The 17,737-nt window shown below is 40.8% G+C and overlaps 1 protein-coding gene across 1 annotated transcript; it reads left to right on the forward strand.

The window, feature by feature from the left end:
- The first annotated feature begins 1,379 nt into the window (after window positions 1-1,379).
- LOC130167863 (high affinity cationic amino acid transporter 1-like) lies at window positions 1,380-17,723 on the forward strand. Its single transcript, XM_056374373.1, has 12 exons — window positions 1,380-3,288; window positions 9,083-9,497; window positions 9,583-9,741; window positions 9,851-10,022; window positions 10,120-10,253; window positions 10,342-10,564; window positions 12,233-12,372; window positions 13,110-13,212; window positions 13,726-13,931; window positions 14,058-14,209; window positions 14,755-14,863; window positions 14,968-17,723. The coding sequence occupies exons 2-12, from the start codon at window positions 9,128-9,130 to the stop codon at window positions 15,150-15,152; spliced, it is 1,953 nt and encodes a 650-aa protein (XP_056230348.1). The 5' UTR covers window positions 1,380-3,288; window positions 9,083-9,127; the 3' UTR covers window positions 15,153-17,723.
- Window positions 17,724-17,737: the final 14 nt, after the last annotated feature.

Here is a 17,737-nt window from a genome sequence, read left to right on the forward strand (position 1 = left end):
AAATGCTCACTGAGTCTGAGACAAGCATTTCAGAAATCAGAAAATGTCAAGTTTATTATATAAATTCGTGAAATGTTTGTTAGGTCACGTGTCATTTTATCTGCTGGCACAGGAAAAACAAGACCAAGAAATAAGTTTTGGGGCAGACCTATTTAGTATAAGCACTCAAAGTCTAGTATGAAATAATAAGATCTGAATAGCAAATGTCAGTCATTGTGAATGGCATGATAAAAAGGGGTCTGCAGTGCATATGGTGTCAGAATACTTCCCTTTCTTCAGGCGATATTAGACTGTTCAACCAGCAGGGAAACCAGTACAAACCAGTACCTGAATAAACTGCTCGAACAGTATGTAGTCCCCCCTCAGAGAATTTCTGTAAGGCAGTTCTGTCCAACCTTCATCTGTCAGGTTTGATTTAACATGAGCATAAATGTGAAGAGTTGAACTTCCTTTAACCCATGCTGAGTAAATTTCCTGCACTTATGCACTATTGATGCCAAGAACTAAGAGAAGTTAGTTTCTTTTTCTCTTTGTGATCCGTATATTTAGCACATGCTGTACGACGAAGAGTAAAGTTCACCTCACGACATAAGGCCACTCGTTCTTTTCACTCCTGAATATGTGGAACAGTCAAGAGAAGCACATGTACTTTTCATTGTTGTTTTCGAGGAGAGGTAGCCTGTGGTTTTCAGGAACAATCAGCTCCTGCAGATTTGAACGCCCGGGGTGCACAGTATGGAACCTGATCCTTTTAAGACCAGCTAGCTGTATTTTTCCAGGATGCTAAAACACTGTCCTCCATAATGTTTTAACCTCCAACATCTTGCGGTTGGTTCGGAAGACATTTAGAAATCATCAGAGCCTTAATGATTTTTTGTTTTCTGAATTTTAACATCATTTTAGGAACACACGAGGGTGTAACAAAAGAACTCGCAGTGATAAGAAAATTAACAGGTATGGGCTAAAACATTTTTCGAAAATAAGGTAGTTTTGGAGTAGCCCTATGTTTGTGCCTGTTATGTATTACAATTACATTCCAGTCACAAAGCTAAGCATCCATTTTTCCTGGAAAATTAATACCCGGTGATCTCTGAAAATACCAGAAAGCCATTTAAAAACACTTATCACTGTTCTGAGGGTAATAACAGAGTTCTGGTCTTACCCATTTTGCAAGTTTTCTCATTGGTATTATTTCATATTAAAATATAGAATAATACAATACAGACAAATGTGACTTTTTTGCTTTAGTTTGACTTGTACAAACTGAGTATGGTCATACATCATTTCCAGATACCATCTTTGTTTGAATAAGGAAACAGTACAGTAACTTGGGAGACGGATAAAAAGAAAATCGTATTTATCAACATTTACTTGTTAGAAAAACGATGCTTAGCTCTGTGACTCGACTGTAATAGAAATGCATGGGAGGCACAAACGGGCTAATTTTGGAATTACTTTTATGTATATATTTTTTCTTTTGACAGAGCCCTCCAGTGATTGTGCTATACGCAAGGCTGAACATGTGATCAAGCTGAAACTGATATCAATCATCCATCATTGCTCTAACTCTCGGTGAGACATCGAACGAGTGAATTTCCCCAAGAAATGTTAGTATTCCTTAAATGTCATTATCAAAAGCTTGAGAAGGAAGGATCCTCAGTCTCATGGGTCAGACTGATTTGAATTTTTCCTTTTAATGTGATTGATACAATTGTAAAGATCACTGGTTCGTGGATCAGACAGTCTTAGTGGAGAGCTCTGCAATCAGCGCGGGACAGGGAAGATCAATGTGTGTGATGGGACTGTTGTCGGGCCCAGCAGAGAGCAAAGAGTGCTGATATTCCTTTTGTCATTCCGCTCGGTGTTTCATCCTATACAGAACACTGGCAGTGACTGGTTCCAATGCAGATCTTTGGGACCCAAAGTGCCACTTGTTTTCTATTGTACAAGGTAATTAACTGCATTCTCCTGGTGTCTCATGTCTATTCAGTCCTCATTAAACGGCTTGAATGAAAACCATCAGCACTCAAGCTCCTGAGAACCAGAGCTGGGAAACACCAGCACGCCTATAGTAAGAACTGCATTAACACAGAATCAACTGGCTGTCATTCATGAAAGTGGTTAAGATAAGTCCTTTGGGTGGGAAACGATTAACCAGCAATGTAAGGATACTATATCTAAAAGGAGCAAAATGCAGCAATATCTGGAGAAGGGAGAACGTGCAAGTATTTCTTATGAAGCACTTCCTTCTCCAAGTCTCACAGGAACTGCATTACTTCAAAATCACCTTAGAGCACTGACTCCCATTTATCAAGGCCATCCACAATTGGCCCACAGGGTGAGCGGCAGTCAACCGTAAATCTAGAAATGTCAGATAAGGCAGCGTATACAGCACTTCTGTTACCAATTATGTCTTAGCAAGCTTTGATACATGTAGTAGTTATAGTCAAAGCAAAGAAGGGAATCATGAAGCAGCCAATACCCCGCTGATCTCAGCAACCTCTGCAGTTAGTTTCAGCAAGGCCTCAAAATGACTGATCCGGATGGAAGGAAACTCTCCATCCAGGGCCGGATGGAGCTTAGTCATGACTAGTGTGGCTTCATTTTTCTTTCTGCTGAACAGTCTGTGGTGACTACTGGATCCCCCCCCCCCCCCTTATATTCATAATCCCAAATCCTGGTGCATCACGACATGGTGCTGCTCCACAGCCACAGCAGGAAACGTAGAGAATGGTAAGCGTAGCAGCTTTGCTTCTCCCCACTGAGAGTTTTGCGACTTCACAAGCGATCCATAATCATCCTGTGTTAATGTGAATTCTTTGTATGCAACAATGAAAGGAAAGGAGGAACAGCGGGGAAAGATGCGCATACTGATACAGAGCCAAATTTTAAATTAAGACATGACTACAGGGTGCGTTGCTGTGTCTGATCACCATCCAGGATGCCTCAAGGAGACACACAGGAGGAGTTGGTGGGGACATTTGCTTGTAAAGAGCGCCACCTGATGGTTGCAGCTCGTCCCTGCAGAAAAAAAAAGAAAAAAAAAAGTAACACTTGTAATCTGATATTCTTTTTAAGAATCGGGTGGAGTCTCACGCAAACAGCTGGGCGGACTCCCCACTGTCCGTGTGAGGGCTACACCTCCGTGCGCGTGTGTAATATCCTTCTCAACAAACCGTCTGTTTCAAGTGTCAGGCCGATGAGAGCGTTTCATGCGACTGTTGTCTAGAGCTGAGTCGCGCAAACTGTGGCGGCAGCTTTTTAGTGGCCGGCGACTTCTTAAAGAAGGTAAGACGTTTAAAGTTTAAAAACGAGGCTCTTTCTTTGAAATTAAAGTTGTTTTCTAGAGAGGTGTTGCATTTGTAAGGGATTTAGCCATTTATCAAAAGAAAGAAAAAAGCAACACCACCAACATGGTGGCGTCTGTGCCATGCGTATTCCTCAGCAGTCCATGAGGAAGCGGTGCACATGGTCTGAAAGGAACCAGGAACCATCCGGCTGATGCAACATAACCTGGGAGCATCTGAGAGCAGCTACTGTACTTTTTCTATTCATACCAGCAGAGGAGACGTTAAAAATAGCCGAGGGGGTGCGCGAAAAAAATCTCCACTGATGATGCACTGATAGAGGGAGAATAATAAGAAGTTTTGTGCGGTTGTTTACAGTTTTAAAATACCGAGTTTGAGCGTGAGGAGAAACATTGCCTTTTATAGCGCCACAGAAAGAGTGTCATTTTCACCAGTGGTGTGGGGTTGAACTCACGCGAACCCACACTGTACACAAACATAACGTCTTGCACATATTTAGCATTGTTATATGACTTAATGAAATGTTTTATTTTATTGTGAGTCCAGATCCAGATGTTAATGTGGGCAGATAATAAAGACCTTGATGAAACTTATGTCTTAACAGCCTTAGAATGTATTTTGTTACTTTGTGAAGCTTTGAGTATTTCAATTAAATTATCTTTTTGCACAAATTATCTTTTTGATCAATTTTTTTCATGCAGACAAATGCATGTTGGCCCAATTTTGTGAACAATCCCTGTGTGTATAATAAGTAAAACATTAATCATGCAGAGTTCAAACTGAACAAAATCAAATCCCTACCTAATGCATTTCCTGTGTAAGAGACGTGCAAAAATGAATTGCAACTTCTTAGCCAAAGCTAACAAGAGGCCTGAGAAGTCTGAGTTACTCAAATAAGATTGGTATCTTTTACTGTGTTACTTTCCCTGTACCTGTAGCTCAGCAAGAAAACACTGCAAAAAAAAAACAACTCAGGGAATCTTTCAGTGCACTTTAGTAGATAAACAAAAAATATAACCTGTCCTTTAAAGATCTGTCGTTTCAGAAATTCACCAAGAAAACTGTTATAATTATAAACTTAGCAGAATAAAATAAAGCTCCTTTTTTTCTGCACAGCTGATAATTGAGTCCGATGTAAAATTTGGTGGTGCAAGTTTGATCTCAGAAAGGTCTTTACTGCATCCAGTCAGTCCATCCGCTGGTGTGATAGAGAATGGGCTATTGTGCTTTCTCATGTTTTAAGTCTGCTACACTATACACTTTCCTGATTAAAGAAAACCCAGACATAAGGTTTGAAGAGCAGTAAGGGCAACATATTAGGCTAATATTGGCTACGTATGTAAAGCCCTCCATGTATGTTGAACCTCATGGCGCCGCCATCATTCACTTTAATGAGGAGGTGTTCACTTCTGTTCTGGTGTAGCTTTAACACTCTTTCACAATGTACTTTTTGACCTAACACTGAAATCTTGTGACCATGGTAAAACAGTAAAAGAAAAAAGTCAGTGGTTTTATTAAAAATCTGTAGTGATCAGTGTTTATTTGGGGCTCCGTGTTTGCACCTGAGTTCAGTTTGGAAATGAACAACAATTTTGTCTGCAGAAAAGTTAGAAAAGAAATGTAAAAATGACATGTCGGCCAATTAGGCTCAACAGTCTTTGTTAAACAGATGCAAATGAATTCAAACGAGCATTTGTGCATTTTAAATAACCAGTGTGACCACCTGCCAAATTAATTTATTAATTATTTGGGTTTTTTTTCCTAATATTTCGGAGCAATTTTATGGGCATTGTGCCAGCCAGTGGTCAGACTCTGCAAATCAGGGACACCTCAACTTTTTTACGGCACGTACATATGTGAGTATGTAGCTAGAAATGCCGATCAGAAATGTTTCGTGGATCAATGCTCTTTTTGCTTTTTTTTCTGTCACTCTGACTTTTATAACTTAATCTAAAATCACAGAGCGATGAGGGAGGTACAGAATGTAAACACTGAATCAGAGAGAAGCCTGCAAGGTCATGTCAGCTGAGCTCTAACAGGGACTGTTTTTTTTTTTTTGACACGGCACCTGGCTTTCAACCAGGGTGTCAACATGTCACAATCTCCATCACGCACGATACTATTATTGGCTGCCCTGCGTATGTGTGAGAGGCACTGTAGATTATACATACAGTACTAAAGGTTACTAATGGTCATCATATGATGGATATCATGAGGATTGAAATAGATATTTTTCACAACTGCAGGATATGGACTTGAGCTAGTCAAGCGCTGCAGTGTCGATCAATCGTGTAACATATAGTTATGCACAGTATGTGGTTATGCACAGTTACAGTACCAGTCAAATAATATATGAGATATTCAGGCCTCAGTGAACATTAATCTGTGTGCGCCATGCAAGGAGGATTGAGGATTGTTTTAGTTTTAAGTCTAAGTAATTGTCTTTTTTTTTTTTGTTCCACAAGGGCAATAAACATGACATGGGTATTCAAAACCGACTTTGAGGCCTGTGAAGGTATGAACATCACAGTACAGCTCAGAAAATAGTAGAAGCAGTTGTTCCATTTCTAATGGATGTTTTTGTCCTGTGTAGCTTTAATGTTACAAGGTCATTGTGGCCCTAGAGGTGCCACTACGGCCTAAATCCCTGGAAAGGAAAGTTTGTTTGACTTGTGTGAGCTGTCTGTTTTTATGATCGCCCTCACATGGCACTTCGTTTGCTCCATCCACCAGTTACACCACCAGGGCAGGTGGGCTTTTTGAAGTGCTGCTAAATAGGGGGGGGGGGGGGTAGCGGCAGCATGTCTCTGATTCATGTGAGAAAAATGTCAAGTTGCGAACTCAAATCTGTAGATAATGTGTTTTCCCAGACACAGGTGGTTCTGCAGGTGTCCGTGTGTTGCGTATGTAATGGATGCAACATTTGCAGCATCATTTGCATTCAGTCAACACAAATAAGCAGGTCCAGTATTAATGACTGAGTGCACGTCAACTATATTATAAGCATGTAATGTTATCTTTGACATCACTTTACATGGAGAGAATCAGTGCTTGTGGATCCAAGTCATACTCATTTTTAAATGTGACCTCAGATGTATTTTCTACATATTATATTTGAGTTGTGATTGAGGTCTTATTGTGGCTGTGCTTACTTCCTCATGCGTCATAGTAAATAATAAACAATGTCACAGCTATCTTAAAAGACATTTGAAGGAGCAAAAGTATTTTGCCCATGGCCAAATAGTGAAGTGCATGTGACTGGCTGCTATTCCAAATTCACCCCCATGCCTCTGTGTGTCATGAGCAGATGGTGAGTTCAGTGATTGGCTGAGAAGAGGGCAGGGTCCTTTCCTGCCCACCCTTTTTTAGCTCAGCCACTAATGTCACATCATGTGCACGCTACAATATGTGCCTGTGGTGAGTCCTGAACCTCTCGCTGTTCTTGCCCCTTTTGCCCGGGCTGCGATGTGACAAATGTTCTCCCTTACGCAATGTAAAAGGACATTTTTTAAATTTTTTTTATTAAAGGACCTGTTTCTGTTGACAGTTTTGACAGATGTGAGAGGTGTGTGTTAGTTAACAGATGCAGGTTTGAATACACGTATTATATACATATTCACAAGGGGTTGTTTTGGCTTCCACAAGTTGGTCCAACCAAACTTTTGGCCTAATGAAACGTCTGGCACCAACTGTCCCGGTTATCATAACCCAGACAACAGACAGAACAAAGCTGTTCAACTACAGCTACGGCTCATTCAGTCCTTGAACCTCGTTTTCCTGGAAAGAATGTTCTGCACAAATCCAAACTGGCTGATATGTAGCAGGAATACTCCTCTGCGCCTTCATATTCGCAAAGCACATGATTCATTTGTCTCATTTGATTTTAAAATTCCTAATACAGGGCAAATTTATAATCAGCACCCTAAGTCTTTTTCATTTTATGTAAAATGACTGTATTCCTGCTGTAAAAGGGTGAAACGGCACAATCGGGTCGCATCTTGTGTTCATGACTCGATGATAATCGATAGCGGCTGCCAGAGTCAGTCAGTCCCCGTGCCCGTGGAATATGGCTGTCGTCACAGCTGCTCTGAGAGTCTGAGTCCTGCGGCCATGTGATGTGTCACTGTTCTATTTGTGAGCTGGACACCTGAATGGTTTGTACACTAAGAGGCGTCTGTGTCACGTGCGAAACCACCGCATGTAAACGTCTCTCTCGGCTCTGTCCGTCTGAAACATGGACCATTAGTCTACAGCTGCACTCTGGAGAAAGTGTTGGAGTGGATTTATGAACTGAAAGTAGAGAAACTGAGATCATCAGTGAAGACAGAAGATCCTGTTCTGTATTGTGTTGTGATAGTGAGTATTTGTCTGTATTGCTGGGCAGATCTATATCTGTCTCTGCTGTGTTGTTGTAGAAGAGGCTTTTGGAAATTGGATCTTGGACGGCCATGATTTTTAGAAGACATCACAATGTAATTTATTTAACAGATAATCCTGTTCTGGAATGACTGGCAACATCATGGTGTGGTGTACCTCTTTGTGTTTTCTCATTACATAATAACAGTGAGATATAAAGCATGACAGTGTCTGGAAACAATAATGGTCATGTGATTATTTGGCATGTTTCTATTTGATGAAAGAGAAGTCAGCAAACATTTCACATCTCAAGCAGGCTCCTCTGCTGTCAGTCTAACCTGCAGCAATCAAAATTAATAGCTGATAATTGTAATTAAGTAAGAGAACAATATATTGCGTACTGACGACAAATATGTTAATTCATGTCCAATCAGGAGCTGTGTTAGTACTAGTAAAACTTGTATAAGAGTATGCAGATTCAGCACCAGTGAGTATGAAGCTGACTTTACTCGATTTAAACGTAGAGCCCTGCTCCCATAAAAACAACCTGATCAGAACCATTTTCTAAGCAATATAACGCGAGGGAGCCACACTTCTACAAATATAAATGGGTAGTATATATTTTTAATTGTTTGACAAAATTTGATAAACTAAAATGTGTGTTCGTATGAACATCCTGTGGTACTCATGTGGTCCAGTCCATGCTAAATAGTATGTCGTACTACTTTAGGTGTGAAGAACTCAGACTCGCCCGCACGTGTAAGTTCATTTCCTGTGTCCTGATACAGCTTGTTGTGTGATCTATGGCTTATATCAATGTCAGTCTGAATTTCAGCAGCACCTCTTCATTGAATTAAGACTTTGTATCATTCTTGTGGATGAATGAGGACGAATAAGCTTGTGCGTTACAATGGGTGTACGCTCATCATGTTGTCGTGTTGTGATAACGTCCAAATTCTCATACCACCGTCTTCAATGTCTGAACACAAAGTTAGCAATGGAATTTAGGAGTGTCTTCATTGTAAATGCTAACTGTGGGCTGTGGCTCAGGTGGTAGAGCAGGTTGGCCCCTGATCCCTGAGTAGCTGGTTCAATCCCTGGCCCAAATCCAGGTTGCGTCAGGAAGGGTATCTGGCGTAAAATCTATACCAAATCAAATAAGTAGATGGTGACCTGCTTGTGCGACCCCTGGGCAAAAGGCTTTCATTTAAAATAATTATACATACATCATATTATACATCAGCACTTTGTAATTATTGATTTATCGGTATTAATCAAACTGAACCTCAAAGATAGACGCATGTTTAACAGGAAGTAATACCGAACTGGAACAGCACCATGATTTTTTTTAAGTGTTTTTCTTTGTCTTTTTACACATGCACAGTAATCTCAACACTCCTATCCTGTTGTGCCAACAGGTAAAGTATCTGCTGTAGAGCTTTCGGTACAGAGCGCCTGCCAGGATGATTCTGGCGACATTAAAAGGCATCGGGAAGCAGCTGCTGCGGGTGAAGGTTGTGGACTGTAACACAGACGAGTCCCGCTTGTGTCGATGCCTCAACACGTTCGACTTGGTGGCCCTGGGTGTTGGCAGTACGCTAGGCGCTGGCGTCTACGTGCTCGCTGGTGCCGTAGCCCGGAGCAGCTCTGGTCCTGCCATCGTCCTCTCCTTCCTCATTGCTGCCCTGGCTTCTGTCCTGGCCGGTCTGTGCTACGCCGAGTTTGGAGCCCGTGTTCCCAAAACTGGCTCGGCTTACCTCTATAGCTATGTGACGGTCGGAGAACTGTGGGCCTTTATCACGGGCTGGAACCTCATCCTCTCTTATGTCATTGGTGAGACACTTTAAATCAGGAAGGAAAGGAGTTGGCCGCTACATCAGATATTGCTCAGTTTACATAAATACTCTCCTCTGCACAGGAACGTCAAGTGTGGCCAGAGCATGGAGCGCCACCTTTGATGAGCTGATTGGAAAGCATATTGAGGAATTTTGCAGACGGTACATGACCATGAACGCCCCGGGTGTCCTGGCAGAGTACCCAGACATATTTGCTGTCTTCATCATACTCACTCTGACAGGTCAGGAGCAGCTCGGATAAATCTTCTGTTTCATCTTTTTTTTTTTTTTTTTTTTTTTTTCCTGTTATAGGCGTTCATCTTTCACATTGTCTTTTGGATTTGCTTGCAGGACTGCTTGTATTTGGAGTGAAGGAGTCAGCATTGGTAAATAAAGTATTCACCTGCATCAATATACTGGTGCTGCTCTTTGTGATCATCTCTGGATTGGTCAAAGGAAACCTGAAAAACTGGAGCTTGAACCCTGAAGAAATCCTCAATGCCACCACCAACTCCAGCCTCAAGTGGGTGAAATGAAACGCTTATTCCCAAAATGTGAATTCCTAATGATATGCCAGAGTTTTAAACAATCAAATGTTTTTTTTCCCCCTTTACCTCCAGTGTGTCTGATTCCTTACCATCAAAGGAAAGTCTTGGTGAAGGCGGCTTCATGCCTTTTGGTTTTTCTGGCGTCCTTTCTGGTGCAGCCACCTGTTTTTATGCCTTCGTAGGGTTTGACTGCATCGCCACTACAGGTGAGAGGAAACATTATAATAAATACCCTGATAATCAACACACATGAGCCCCATCCTCTTAACATGTGCAGTTATTTTTCCTCCCCAGGAGAAGAAGTGAAGAATCCCCAGAGGGCCATTCCTGTTGGGATTGTGGCCTCGCTCCTTATCTGTTTTGTGGCGTACTTCGGCGTGTCCGCAGCCCTCACCGTCATGATGCCTTACTACATGCTGGACAAGAACAGTCCTCTGCCGGTGGCCTTTTACTATGTGGGCTGGGAGGGAGCCACTTATGCAGTGGCCGTTGGCTCTTTATGCGCCTTGTCGACCAGGTAAGAGGCTCTTCTGCCTCTCAGCACGACAAGTCAGAGAGGACTTGTAATTATTCTGCATGCATTTTTAAGAGTGAATAATTCATGTCCAGTACACTGAGTGTAGAATATTAGTTTACTGTATCCTCTTCTGTTTAATTTGGTTGTAAAACCCTTCATGGATTTTCATGGGTACCAGATGACAGATTGTGGAGCTGATCCACTGAGAGGGAATTTTGTGTATGATTTCTTTGAAGTAGATTTCTATGAAACACAGCTGATGATGTTATTTAATGCTGTTACTTAAAGACCCCTGGGGAGTTTTTCTTTGAAACAAAGTTCTGTTTACACTGAGTTTACATTTACTTACTGGAACTGTGTGAATTAATGAGGTTTAACAAAAGTGTTGAATACATTTCCTTCATCATAAAATATTTGCATTTTTTTTATTTTTTATGTTTGTATTGTTTATATTCATGTAACATACTGGCTGTCATCTTTTTTGTGCTTTGTTGGGACAAACATTGTGTTTACTTGGTGTGTTACTGTACAGCCACCTGTACATCAGTGGAGCAGTGTGAAGCCATTGGCAGGAGTTCTTATCGTGTCACCTGCATGCATGTGTGTGAGAAACCGTCTACGCCAACATTGAATTCTACATACTGCACATACTCTATGTACCGCTACATGCACATACAATGGTTACTATCATGCATATACATACCTACAGCCACGCACGTACATACACACATGCATACAGAACATACACATACATATACAGTGGGTCCAAAGGTGCAAGACCACTTTCTCATTCACTTGAATACATCGAATATATAGCCAACACGGACAAAGTATATATGTGTTAAATTTTGGCGTTGATGGCTTCTCATTCACGTGCGTCCCCGTGTATGAGAGCAAACAAAATGGGCAGCCACACATTAAAACACTGCTCCATTGTGTCGGTGGTCTAACACCACAGGCTATCTTGATTTTTAGTCTTTTAAGGACTAATTTTAATTCCAAAAATGTGGCTAGATTTTTGTAAGGGATATTATGATAGCTTAAGCTAATTTGCAATGTCTTGGATGATCTGTTTGCCAGACGTATGTGGACACACAGCTGTTTAATTTTTATTTACTTCTGGTCTGGGGCTGTTTTTTATTGGTTCCAGTTCCAGTTAAGGAAATTCTTAATGCTACAGCAAACAAGTAGCGTGCACAGTATTGTGCTTCCAGCCATTTTTATGGAAGTCCCTTTCCTGTTTCAACATGACATAAAAACATTATTTTCTATCTTGAGTTCAGTGTAGACGAACATGACCTTCAGAGAGCCCTGACCTCAACCCGATCTAAGACCTTTGGGATGAATTACAATGCTGATGAATCCCACAGAAGCGCAACATTGGTTTCTGCTTTAGTGGTTGAAATGGAATGAATCTTAAAAATCTTGTAAAAAAGCCTTTCCATAAGAGCGGAGGCTGTTATAATACAATATATGAGATGTTCAGCAATCAGGTGTTCACATACTTTTTGGCCATGCGGAGTATATACATAGAGCAATTATATAAAAAGCAATTGGTGTGTTTTTGGTTCTTAGTTGCTATACTTAATTTATCCAGACACCCTGTTCCCTGTTCTAACCGTGTGCCTTCACTTGCACGGCATGCTTTTTCTCTCTCTCCCCTACTAGTTTACTAGGCTCCATGTTCCCAATGCCCAGAGTGATCTGGGCCATGGCAGAAGATGGCCTTCTCTTCAAATGTTTGGCTAAAATCAGCCCACGAACCAAAGCCCCTCTAACAGCTACAGTAACATCAGGTGTTGTGGCAGGTGAGGTCACCATCTAAACCTACTAACTGGTCGGGGTTCTTGTCAGAGCCCTAAAAGACTCTTGGTGCACACGGCCTCAGCACAAGCACTCAGCCAAAACCAATATGGTGACACAGAATAAATATAAATATAACAGAATTAATATTGTTGCCATGTAAAAATCTGGCGGCGTAACATCCTCAGTACAGCCTGCTGTGTTGTTTATCAGGATGTCAGGCTGCAGAGAGTGGCTGCAGTTGAGGCCTTGTGTGAGAAACCAGGGTTCAGGAACATTTGTTCGAGTTATAATTCTCTGCCTCCCCCTCCTCCTCCTCCTCCTCCTCCTCCTTCTTCCTTCATCCTTGGCTTAGTCTCCTTGGCTCCATGTTTCCGCTCCCACGCATTATCTTTGCTATGGCTTGCGACGGTCTGCTCTTCTCGTTTCTGGCACGTGTCAGCGAGAGGAAGACGCCCATCATCTCCACCTTTGTGGCAGGGCTTATGTCTGGTAGGTAGCAGAGATGAGGCCAAAGGCAACAGTGCCCCCTTGTGGAAGGAGGATGGCGTGGGGTTGTAAATGAATGGAGCTGTTTTAAAAAAGATTTGCTGATTTTCTAAAAATAGAAAAATGTAAAAACTCTGAAACTGTCTGCATTATATTGTGGTGAATGCACTTTATGATTTTTATGACTTTATTGATTAACTTGAAGGAGTCTGTCCTCTTAATGATGTGTGTTCTTGTCCTGTGTGTCCTGCAGCTGTGATGGCGTTCCTCTTTGACTTGAAAGACCTGGTTGACCTCATGTCCATTGGCACCTTGCTGGCCTATACTCTGGTTGCTGCCTGTGTGCTGGTCCTCAGGTAGTCCTCATCTCTGTGCTTATATATCCGGCCTAAGCTTGACTGGCCTGTAGAGGATTACCAGTCTGAACAACACCATATTTGTCCATCCTCAGACTGAGGAGGAAATCCCCAGTCAGAGGTCAATCAGAGCAGTTAATCTAAATGTGTGTGCAAGTGTTTCAGTTTCATTTTTTTTCTAGATGACTGATCTGAGCTGTCGGTGATATGAAAAGTAGTCTTCAAAGACAGGATTGTAGAGTCTTTGAGGATGAGAACAGACACTGAGAGTTTATCAAAGTTCAATATAATTTTAATAATTAAGAGATAATCATTTATAAGCTCCTACCTCATCTATCTCCAGCCTTATTAAAATGTGTCAGCCCAAAATACAGTTTATATATTTCATGCGTTTCATGTAATTTACGCATGTTACAGTAGATTACAGTGGTCCTAAACCCTTGTAGCATATTTAACATAGAAAACAGCGGTTTTGGGAGTTGAGGTTTTGACTGTCTGTTTTGCCGTCCGAAGGTACCAGCCTGAACAGCCCAACGTGGCGTATGAGATGGCCAACACTCAGGACGAGCCCGAAATCGTCGAGACTTACAGCGAGGGGAACGCCGACATGCTACCACAGCCGGAGGATCGCTTCACCTTGAAGAATCTCCTGTTCCCTTCAAACACAGAGCCGTCCCCGCTGTCTGGTTTTGCTGTCAACATTTGCACTAGTATACTGGGTGAGAGACAAGGCCAGAGAAAACTGGGTGAAAGTGCCTGAATAAGTCACCTGATCACTGATACAGTAAACCATCTGATGTTCTCTCTTTAATGTGTTTTTTTTTATTATTATTATTTCCACTCAGGTGTTCTGGTGTGTGTCTTCAGTGTTGTAGCTGTTCAAGGAGGACTGGCACCCTGGTCACTGAGCGTCCTCAGTGTTATCATGCTGGTCTGTCTGATTCTCACCTTCATTGTGTGCAGACAGCCACAGAGCAAGACCAAGCTCGCCTTCAAGGTAGGAGTGTGTTCCTTCACCCAAGAGTTAAACAGCTAAACTTCTGCACTGTGACCACTTTAAAAATACAGCACAAAACAATTAAAGGGGGATTTGCTGTAAATGACTACACATCTTTTACACTGCAAATTGTGTTTACTTGACATTATTGCCGACTGTTTACAAAGTACACCATAAGTTTTTTTTAATTGGTTGCATTCTGTTTGGTTCAGTTCATTATTTAAATCAAATTACAGGAGCCTGAAGGTTTCTCTCGAATTTAGTTTTCCATCAAAGTGAACACACGCTAAAACATTTTTCATGCAGTAATGAGATGAATGGAACCCAATGGCTGCTTGGAAAATATGTAATAACCTTAAATGTATGTCAAGGCTTTTGAAATTTATTTGGAATAAATGCAAAGTTGTTCATTTTTCAAGTCCATTGGCTATAACCAAATAAACCAGGCTGAGGTGTTTTCTGTCACTTTATACTCAGAGTGTATCTTTTCTATCTAAAGTTGTAATGTTATTACTCATTAAATATGCACACGGCTCTCCTCGCAGGTTCCCCTGCTGCCCTTCATCCCAGTCATTAGTATGTTTGTCAACGTGTACCTGATGATGCAGCTCGACAGAGGAACCTGGCTGCGCTTCACCATCTGGATGGCCTTAGGTACTTTGGAGTTTTAGCCAACAATGTCAGATATTATCTCTTACTGTCCTCGTGCTGTTGAAAATGAATGTATCTTTGTGTAATCATCTCTACGCCATTTGTAGGTTTCATCATCTACTTCGGCTACGGAATCCGAAACAGCGCGGAGGCAGTGTTGACCAGTTCTGACGCCTACCCGCCAAACTGCACAATAAAAGGAGAGCCAATGGGCACAGAGAAGCAGGCCTTCTTCCACAACGCACAGAACGCCACCGGAGACGACGACGATGACGACGACGAAGATTCCTGAGGAAACGGGAGGTTCACTGATCCACTCTGGCTCCAAACATCGACGTGTCAAACTCTCAAAATAGCTACAAATCCAGGGGATATGTGGAGACCTATATGCACCTGTTCCCTCAGAGCTTTGAGTTGATTCCTAATTCCAACCAAATATAGTGTCTAATTTGGTAAGAGACAAAAAAAGATTAAAAAAAAAAAAAAAGAGAGAGACAAGATGAATCTCCATTCGCCTGAAAACCAAGATTTTAGTTCAAAAAACAAATCAAGCTGTGGAGAGCAACCAAAGGCAAAACCACAGGTATGACGTTTTTTTCAAGGTATGTACGAGCTGTACAGTACAAATAATCTTTTAAATTTAAAACTTTATTTTGGTTGCTTAATCCACAGTATATCAGAATGATATGATGATCCCCATTCTTTTTTTTTTTTTTTAGATAACTTATATGAACTTGAACTTTTTGAGAGTTCAGCTTATGTTACTGCTCTCCCTCCTTGAAATTGCTCAACATTTCTGCATGTTGGCTGTTTACACAAAAGACCTTAAATGAATTACAAAAGCTTTTTAATGAAATTAGGCTCATCTTTTCCTTTGGCAAATTTGCTCGCGTTTGGCAGATGTCCTGGTAAATGTTTGTCACTCATCTTGCTGCATTAGTAGGCACAGTGCCGGCTACTGTGTCCAAATCCCATGAAAGATTATTTTTTAAACCCATATTCTTTTATTTCACACTTTTAATTAATTGCATTAATTAAGAATCAGAAATTAATAATCCTCAAACATAGCTGAGAATCTCACTGTATCTTGAGTGGCTTTTGTGAGACACCGCACAGTTGTAGATGAGATGCCTCAGAGGTACAACTGTGTGTGGAAACAATGCATTTTGATACTGAGGAAAGATATAGACAGCTGTACCTATTTTATACATTGACTATTTAGCAGAGAAAAACACAGCATAGTGTTATATATAATCTGGTACACTACTTTGTTATCGATATACTGTATCTCTCCCACTCTCTGTGAAAGGGTTGATGTTACTGGGATTTGTCTTCGAGCTGATTGAGGGTTTCCTCATGGCAGACATTCACCACACACACCAGTGTTGTCTCCATCAGGGAATTGCACTTTTTTTAACCAGTTTTAAAAAAAAAAAAAAAAAAAAAGCTGCTAATGTGAATTGATTTATCAGATACTTTAGAGGATGTATTTTAAGTGCCTATTTCCCAAATGAATGTTAAGCCTTTCGGGGTATTTCTCTAAAACCAGCTGCAGTTGTGAAATATATATACTGTATTGTCTGTATATAATGTACACTTTTGATTTTGAAAAGCCTATATTTATAATATATGAGAGAAATTTAACGTTGCGTACCATTTTCACTTTTTAGTTTGCATACATCCGCACGGGATGAAGCACCGAACACCTTCGGTTTCCAAAAGCGAAACTCACTCGCTTTCATTTTGAGAAAGCCAAAAAACTCAAAACTGTGTATTCAGAAACATATCGCACCAACAGTAACAGAGTACCTCATGCAGTAATATGTCTGGAAATGCATCAGACAGATGTTATTTACTGATTATGGGAATGAGAGCTGATAGTGAGTGTGTGCAAATTCCCAGGGCAGCTAAAATCTGAATGCAACACGTGGAGGTATGTGTGTTCACTAAAGACTGGAAATGCAGCGGGGTGAAAAATGTCTTCACTGAGTCCCTTTTTAAATGAATATGATGCATTATTTTTGTCGCTCTTCATGCTCCATAGAGAGAAAACTATTGATGTAACCTGAAGCCAAATTCTGCTCAACGTAATTGGATTATGTGTGAAAACAATGATCTATTTATTGACAGAGCTGCTGTAGATTTTTTCTATTGATAGCATTGAACTACAATTTTAAAACACTAGAGGCTTTGTAAATAAACTTTGTTGCATTTTAAGTTACTGAAGCAGCATTTTCAAACAAGATTGAGCTGCATAAAATTACAGTTTTCCGTGCACTCATTTCAAAGTGAAATATATAAGGTTTGTTCTTTATGATAAAATCACATGCGTTATAACCTGAAATGTCAATTTCCACATTTTACTTTGTTTCTGTTTTTGTAAATACAGTTTTGATTTTGCTTCAAAGTTACTGCTCAAGTTACTAACCAACAGCTTTCATCCAAAAAAAGCATCATGTGAAGAAAATACACTGATACGAACTGTGCCAACAGTATTGTAGCTGTTACAAGAAAATTGATGTAATGTGTTTGTTTGAAAGAACAGGGCAGAGACATTCATCAGGTGTTGCAGGTGTTTATAGTCGCACAGTTTCACTGACACTGATAATGTCTTTTTCGGTAAAGGTGCTGTAGTTACATGAAAAGTCGTGTCAGTCACAGTGTGACTTTTTGTCCCTGACACTCTGTTGTATTTAAACATTTGCATGTTGAACGAAAGTATTTTACATATAAATTGTGCTGCTAAATTATAAAAACTATCAGAGCAGTGAGGGTCAGCTGTTCAGCGTGTGTTGTCTTCTTATTGGTTGCAGTTTGTTGTATAGTTCCTGCTGTAAATAAATTATGCTGAAAGTTAAAACCACTGACTTTGTCTTT

This window comes from Seriola aureovittata, chromosome 4 (assembly GCF_021018895.1).
Source record: "Seriola aureovittata isolate HTS-2021-v1 ecotype China chromosome 4, ASM2101889v1, whole genome shotgun sequence".
NCBI classification, from domain to species: domain Eukaryota; kingdom Metazoa; phylum Chordata; class Actinopteri; order Carangiformes; family Carangidae; genus Seriola; species Seriola aureovittata.

Coding starts and splice junctions, on each gene's coding strand:
- LOC130167863 (XM_056374373.1), top strand. CDS start 9,128: ATGATTCTGGCGACATTAAAAGGCATCGGGAAGCAGCTGCTGCGGGTG. Junction 9,742..9,850: donor CATCATACTCACTCTGACAG/GTCAGGAGCAGC, acceptor ATTTGCTTGCAG/GACTGCTTGTATTTGGAGTG. Junction 14,210..14,754: donor AGACCAAGCTCGCCTTCAAG/GTAGGAGTGTGT, acceptor CTCTCCTCGCAG/GTTCCCCTGCTGCCCTTCAT.